Source organism: Sycon ciliatum, chromosome 5 (genome assembly GCF_964019385.1).
Source record: "Sycon ciliatum chromosome 5, ocSycCili1.1, whole genome shotgun sequence".
In the NCBI taxonomy this organism is placed as follows: domain Eukaryota; kingdom Metazoa; phylum Porifera; class Calcarea; order Leucosolenida; family Sycettidae; genus Sycon; species Sycon ciliatum.
Genome location: NC_088647.1, coordinates 5,101,877 through 5,109,854, shown reverse-complemented (window position 1 = coordinate 5,109,854; position 7,978 = coordinate 5,101,877). Strand labels below are relative to the sequence as shown.

Here is a 7,978-nt window from a genome sequence, read left to right as displayed (position 1 = left end):
GTTTACAATCAGTTTATCTGGATCACAATAATTATTCATTGTGGGTTCAGCAATAAAGGATGTGACTAGTACTAGTTCTGAGTCCAGCTAGGGGTATTACTAATTTTACTACTCCTTGGCCTGTAGACGTGCAGTGCACCGACCGCACACTTCGTTTGTCGCGCGGTGCTACTTACTGTTTTTTTCACTGCTCACTGCTGTGAGGACAAAGAAAATGTTTCCTTCCATTGTACAACCCTGCATCGTTGAAATGGCTGACGATCGTGAAGTAGTTCATAATGCCGTCGGCAAAGATGTGAGCAGTCTTCGCTGCTGCGTGGCGTGCCACAGCGTAGCAGACTCTCTCAAGATGAAGGTAATGAATTGCTTGCACGCCATGTGCGTCCCGTGTCTCGGACAACATTTGACCAAAGACGGAACGGTGTCGTGCTTCAAATGCCTGACTGTGGCAGCATCAGGTATGCCAGGAGTAAGACTGGAGGAATCCCTAGCCGACTGGCCAGTTCAAAAGGTAGAGACGAGAGGCAAGGAAGGTAGCGAGCTGCAATCAGATCATTCAGAGAAACAGCACGTATGCCAAAGCCTAGAATGCGAGGGAGAATCTTCCCCAGCTACCTCGCTATGTGTCGACTGTGGATTATACATGTGCGAGGGACATGAGAAACTACATTTGATGAAGAAAAGCTGCCGTGATCACCAACTCCAGTCAATGCACACAATGAAAACGGCAGCCGACCAGGACGACACAGTCGTTGATTCAGAATTTCTCCATTGTAGCCTGCACCCACGTTTTCCTGTGAAATCCTACTGCAAGCAATGTGAACAGTTGATATGTCAGAGGTGCTGGGAGCAGTTTCATGCTAGCTGTTCACTGAGTGTTGAAGATATTTCCACAGCAGCTGAGAGAAAACGATCTCAGTGGAAGACTCTCTTAAGTGATTGTAGCGACTCGTGGAGGGAGCACCTCGGTGGCATGAATGTCAACATTGCAGCACACACTGCAGACATCAATGAGAAGGTGGAGGCATTGTCAGAGGAGATTGTAGATGATTTCAACACGCACATGAAAAACCTGCAGCGCAGACAAGAAGATCTTCTGAATGAGCTGGACGCTCGGCGCTGGAAAGCATTGAAAGACCTGGAGAAGCAATCCGGCATTGTGGAAAAGAAAACATTTCAACTGGATTGCTGTGAGCATTTCGTGCACAACCTTGGCGACAGTTATCTCTTGACTGCAGAGAAGATCCTGCAGACACAGATCAAGGATATTGTCAATAGCAACGAGGAAGCTGATACCAGTGATGATCATCTAGTGGATGTTGATTTCACTGTATCCTACCGTGCATTTGCAACGGATGATGGTGAGGAGAAGATGCGTACATCACAGCTGGGACGTCTTGTCGACTCTGCGTCCTGCACAGAGCCAGTGAAGAAGAACGCTGTACACGTGCAGCCAGTGTTCGATCGATTTAGCTGCGAACCTGCACAGTTCTCTCTATCCAGTGATGGCCATGAAGCATCGCATAGTGGTGAAGAGAATTGGCTTACAATCTCCACACTAGGTAGTTATTGCCATGGCGTGGTGGAGTGCTCAGTCCAGGTTAGTCACGAAGACGATGAGTTCTTTCTTGGTGTGGTGGAAGAAAGTTGTGAACCGCTTGAGGAATGTACACCAGAGAGGCCATTCTTGGGTTGGTGTAACTACATCGACAATGAAGATTACAGTGTAGGCAACAACGCAAAGCTTGGTCAGCCATGGCAAGATGGTGACATCATAGCACTGCGGTTGGATTGTGATCAGCACACACTGACAGGAACACACCAGAGATCTGGCCAGAGTGAGACCATCGCTGTACCCAGAGAGAAACTGTGCTTTGGTGCGGAGGTGTGCAGCATGGCACGGATCAGCTTTGTGCGTTGACACAAGTCTGTGGAATTAGACATTACTCTTTCCGTATGGTCATAATCAGATACATGTGTTGTACATGTGGCTGCACGTGCTGTCTCTTTGTCGTATCTGCTGCTGTATTTGTGTCTCTGTGCTGCTGACCCGTACATGCTGCTGCGCTGCTTTGTTGCTGATACGTGCACCTTTTTGTGCTGACGAGGGCACCAATTTCTGATATGTTTTCCTTTTGCCATGTCAGTCGTTCATTGACAGCTGTCAGTTGTTCGTGGTCAGAGTCAGTCGTTCGTTGTCAGAGTCAGTCGTTCGTTTACAGTCGTTCGTTGTCAGTCGTCAGTCGTTCGTTGACAGTTGTGAGTCGTTCGCTGTCAGTGTTAGTTCTTCATTATGAGTTCTTCCGTCGCCGCTTGAAGTAAAGCCTAAGAAAAGCTCTCTCTCTCTAGCTCTAGAGAAAAACCACTTGACTAGTCCGTTTGATATGTGGCGTGGCGAGGGTAACGTAGAAGAGGCAGTTTGTTCTCCCTTCCGAGACGACACATGTACTGACTGTGTGTGTGTGTGTGTCTATAGTTACACACTTCATGGCCTGTCTTGTGCCAGTGCATATTTATCTCTATTCCAGTCGGCCAAGCAGGTCTGAATAACATACAGTCATGTATATCAATACACTCATGATGATGCGGCTGGGTGACAGTACATTGCTACTGCTAGTGTAGAATCACATGAACATGTACTGTAGGTAAATAACTACTGTTACAGTACTGCTAGTGTACATGTAGGTTACAGGCAACATCATTGTGATAGTCCAGTGCGATCTGTCCACCTTAACGGGCCTACATTGTACATTCATTTCACTCTCAATATGGTAGCCAGCTGATGGAGTATATGTTTCAATATAGCCATGCGGTATGTTACATAATTGTATGTACGTTAAACGGATATGTAATAGAGAGTGTATTAGGCCTCCGTAGCCCCCAACCCATGCACACACTACATTGTCACATAGCACAACTCAACCATTCGCTACCCTGTTATTGGGCACTCCTGCTCGTTTGGTCTCTGGAGGAGACCATTGAAGTGTCCGTGATGCTCCGCTTTAAGGAGAAGCGCTGAAACATACCGCAGGGCCGGCGGAACCGGTCAGGCTGGTCCGGCCATGGCCGGACCACTTTCCCAGCTGGATGGTCCATGTGATTCGTGCAAAACCGGTGTAAAAAAAATCCAGAGGTACATGACTCGACTGTACTGCCGACGTGTGATGTGCTTCGAAGTAGCTCAGGACTACATGACCGGCACTGTATGGCTGATATGGATAAAAAGTTGTGTTTGTGTTCTTTTACTATAATTTTCTGCATTTTCTGGAGCCTTTAAAGATGCCCAAATTTGCTCTATTTCACGTAAATTTTCTCCCGGCCGAGGTCCCCCCGACCCCCCTCAAAGGTTGGCTGGACCACTCCCCAACTCCTTCCTCCGGCCCTGTACCGGGAACTGCATCAAATCTTGACTCGTCCTTTCCACTGGGCAGTCGCCTTGCCATCAAATCCGATGCATCGGATTTCACTGCCCAGTGGAAAGGACGAGTCAAGAGCTGTGACATTGGAGGTGACGAAACAGACGAGAAATTCCAACAATCAGCAATCGGCTACTGTAAATCAACAAAGTTTGGCCGGTGAGAAATTTTGGCCGATCTCGAAATGAAACTTTTGGCCGCCATTTAACTTTGGCTGATTGGGGTTTTCAAAAAGATCGATTGGTATTTGTTGCTCTCACGGGCAGCCATGGCTCAATACTACGCATCATTCGCCTCTATGACAAATTTTGGCCTGCGATTTACTTTGGCCGGTTGGTACCCAGCAGCGAAATCAGCGAAATTAAATCGCCAGCGAAAATTAGTTGATTTACAGTATCAAGAGTCATCTGTCGGTTAGTGATAGTTGTCGTGAGTTGTACAGAGATGATGTTTTCTCAGTTTTGGCCCGTGGCAGATCTGTATTACCGTTGTCTGTTTTGGAAGCGTTATATATTCGCAAGTTGTCCCCTGAACTATGTGTTCAGAAGGAAAATGTTTTGTCACTTCAGTTGTTTGGCGCTAGTCCTAGTGAAAGTGTCAAGAATGCTTCTTCTCATTGCTGTTCATTATGTTTTAGTCGTTTCTTCACCTTCACCCTGTTGTTGACTTGTTTAGCTGAATTTTGTTATTTTTTTCCACACGTAAAGCGTGAGGTTCTCAATCTTTGCTTTTGCTGTAGTAGGGATATCAGCGAACGCACTGCGCAGCATGTTTGCGCATGTCTTACGTCATGCAAAAATCTATGAGGCGCGCGCACGCGCGACAAGAAAAAATGGCGCAGCATGCAACCGTTACGTCTTTTTTTGTGTCGGGCGATTCCAAACTCTGAAAGTACGATGTTTTCGATTTTGAGTTGACAGCATTACAAAATTAATTACCCATATAAAAACCGCTCTGTGAGCGGTTCTGAAAAACCTCTACTGGTGCAGCCCCGTCGTAAAAGTAAGAAATTAGAACTGGCGCATTGTCCTCCCAAATGTGAACTGATCCACCTAAATCGCGATTGACGGGACCCGAACGCACCAGTAGCACGAGGTTCCTACCTGTGGATGCAGCTGGGGACGCTGGTCCATAGCCAAAGCCAAAGCGGCAAAGGTGGGCTTCGGTGTAGATCTAAGTCAGTGTTGTATGGTAACTTGATCAGCGCCGACGCCGGCTGTGATCCTGTGCCCTCCCGACCTCGTGCTACTGGTGCGTTCGGGTCCCGTCAATCGCGATTTAGGTGGATCAGTTCACATTTGGGAGGACAATGCGCCAGTTCTAATTTCTTACTTTTACGACGGGGCTGCACCAGTAGAGGTTTTTCAGAACCGCTCACAGAGCGGTTTTTATATGGGTAATTTCAGTTCTTTTTCTGTTCCCTCCCCCACCCTAGCCCAGCTCCGAAGATAAACATGGTGAGCACGCGCGCGATGCACTGTATGTAGCCATGCAACTACAGTAGCACACTGATACATTCCAGCCCTCCCCACCTCGCTACCCCGCACACAGACACCTTGTGACAAACACGCACATGCACATGGCACACACACACACATGGGCACGCACACACATACATACACACACACGACCCAAACAGGAAATTCTTGATGAACATTGTATAATGCCATGCAAAGCAGTGGCCACCATACTTCAGGAAGTCAGTTGTGAAACAAAAATAATTCAACTACATGTACAATGTGTAGGTAAGCTAGCGGCCAAAGCACAATATTGCAAACCGTGATGATATTTGCCTAAGGATTGCAGTTTGCAGACCACACCATGGAAGCAGTGAATACAGAATTATTGTAATGTCATACAAAGACAAGCAAAGAAGTGGCCACCATACACCAGAAACTTGCAGAAAGTCACATATCCAACAGATAGAGAAGTGAACAGCGTCTGGTACAGCCCACACAAAACCAAGCTGACCTGATACTCGTCCGAAGATCGTAAGTGGCAGATCCTTTTCAACGATAGCATGCAGGTGTACGTTACACGCATGGACAAAATCTGACCGTGTCACCGGCATACATTGTCATCACATGCATACCCCACAGGTTACACACATGCACAGTAGAAGCACAATAAAAGCAATGGAAAAATATGAAGGGGTTGCTGAAGCATCTTCACACTTCAATTTCAGACTTCGATGTGGTCGTCACGGGGTGATATACCTGCAAGATACAAGTGATACAGAAAGAAAGCATAAGGTCGTGAGGTAGGCTATGAGACACCACAAATGGGTCACCTACATGTATGTTCAGGGCTGGTGTACACACACACGCAGAATTATCATAATCGAGAATTTCCCAAACTACAGAAGAGCAATGAAATCCATTTGCATGCACAGGAGCAATTTTGCAGTATGATGAGCAGCTCGGGAATACACCTGTTGGCAATGGATTACATTCCCATTGGAATTCCCATTCACGTGGGATTCACAGAAGCAATTTGGCAGTGTGCTGCGCAATGCGACACGACCTGCGATTCTGCGTGCGATGCAAACTCGCACAAAATACCATTCACAGAATCAGGACAAGACGTCAGCGATGCAACAGCGCCTTGCTGACGTGCCTCAAGTCAAAGCTCAATGAGAATGCGTTTGTCGGTTACAACTGGTACAAATGTACAAGCAATTTCTGAAAATGCTCCTGTGAATCCTGCTTTAAGAAGTGCAGGAATGTCCCTCCTCCGCTCCCCCCCCCCTCCACACCTTCAGGGAACTTGACAAGGAAGGGTGGTCTTCGCGGTTCCCAACATCTATTTGCAGTTTCTGGTCTCCACTGTGTCTTTTCAATGGGGATTTGTACGTACCATAAAAGCAAGCCTAAAAAATGAACAGCACATTTGCCGTTCCCCCACTGGGGAAGATGCGTTCCACAGCTATCCTGACAAGATATTCCGAGAAGCGGTGCTGAGTGCAATGCATTGTGAAACTGAAAAAGCTGACCAAGCCGCGGCATATAACGTCTAAACTTCAATTGTAGTTCGCCAGCTGACTACTTTCAAACTCCATAAAGGTTGGAGTACAGCTGGCTTAGAAGTTGACAACAACGGCGCACGCACATAAGCTATGGCCACCTTACCTGCACTGTAGCAGTATTTTCAATGGGGATTTGTACGTACCATAAAAGCAAGCCTAAAAAATGAACAGAACATTTGCCGTTCCCCCACTGGGGAAGATGCGTTCCACAGCTATCCTGACAAGATATTCCGAGAAGCGGTGCTGAGTGCAATGCATTGTGAAACTGAAAAAGCTGACCAAGCCGCGGCATATAACGTCTAAACTTCAATTGTAGTTCGCCAGCTGACTACTTTCAAACTCCATAAAGGTTGGAGTACAGCTGGCTTAGAAGTTGACAACAACGGCGCACGCACATAAGCTATGGCCACCTTACCTGTACTGTAGCAGTACTTCCGAGTTCCCGTATGGGAGTTCCCTCACTGTGTGTGCAATAGCAGCCTCATCGGACCAGTTCAATGCGACGCGGACAGTCCGACACTGAGGAGGACATTGAAGAAGTCAGAGACAGGAAGAATGGTTGATTTACAATTCAACTAGCAAGGCTGCACACCCACGAAGTTCCACTCGAAGGAGCATCGCCATCGGCATTGGTCCTCTGCTATCACCGATTGCCGAGTTGCACAGTTCACTCTAACAAGACTGAGGATGTTCAAGAACTCCCCATCCATACCATTATTGGAGTAAGAGGAAAGGTCAGATTGCCTAGTTCCTAGGGCCTAGCATTCCTGGATGCCAGGATGTGCTGCCCCCCCCCCTCCCTTCTACTGTCTGGAAAGGGCAACATATGTGACAGCGTTCACCAGTACAGTCGGAGGAGAACATGGGAGAAGGCAAAAAAGGGCAACACACATGAATCCCTTATAAACAAGCAGTGGCAACTCTAGCACCAGCAATGTTGGACTTACATCCCAGCCATTGCCGCCGGATTCAGCGGCTTCTTCTTCTTCTTCGTCTCCCATCTTGGAAGCACTCCTTCCCGTAAGTTCAGTCCTGGGATCGGGAGTACAGTCGGAGGAGGACGTCGGAAAAGGCAAAAAGGCAACACACATGATTCCCTTATAAGCAAGCAGTGGCAACTCTGGCACCAGCAATGTTGGACTTACATCCCAGCCATTGCCGCCGGATTCCCACGCTTCCTCTTCGTCGTCTTCCAGTTCCCAGGTTCCATCTTGCAAATACTCCTTCCCGTAAGTAAGTGCAGTCCTGGCCTGGGTGGATGCGCAGTACATTGACGATGCATGGCGGAGATGGAGCAGGTCAGGGAGCCCTATAGGGGTCCCGAGAGCAGATTGTGGCCAAATTCGGGACGATGCCGGACGCCAGTCAGTATGAAGTAGCGAATTGCGGACCGCCACGTAGATTGGGGTCGCGGGGTCATAATCCATGGGCACTACTCGTACGTTGCTCCAAAAAAGGGCGCTGCACTGTTCCACAGTTGCTGTTAGCGGTCACCAAAGGCACTTGGTAGGCCGGTAATTGGGTCACGTGTCAACAA

At 47.9% G+C, this 7,978-nt stretch overlaps 1 protein-coding gene and 1 long non-coding RNA gene across 2 annotated transcripts; one reads left to right on the top strand and one right to left on the bottom strand.

Moving 5' to 3' along the window:
- Positions 1-250: 250 nt before the first annotated feature.
- Positions 251-1,921, top strand: LOC135816539 (transcription intermediary factor 1-beta-like). Its single transcript, XM_065329735.1, has one exon. It carries the CDS (start codon positions 251-253, stop codon positions 1,919-1,921), a length of 1,671 nt encoding a protein of 556 aa, XP_065185807.1.
- Positions 1,922-5,421: 3,500 nt separating this feature from the next.
- Positions 5,422-7,978, bottom strand: LOC135817293 (uncharacterized). The gene is made up of 3 exons (XR_010553528.1): positions 7,389-7,978; positions 6,857-6,960; positions 5,422-5,632 (listed from the first exon to the last, which is right to left on the bottom strand). It is a non-coding gene; the product is annotated as an uncharacterized LOC135817293 (long non-coding RNA).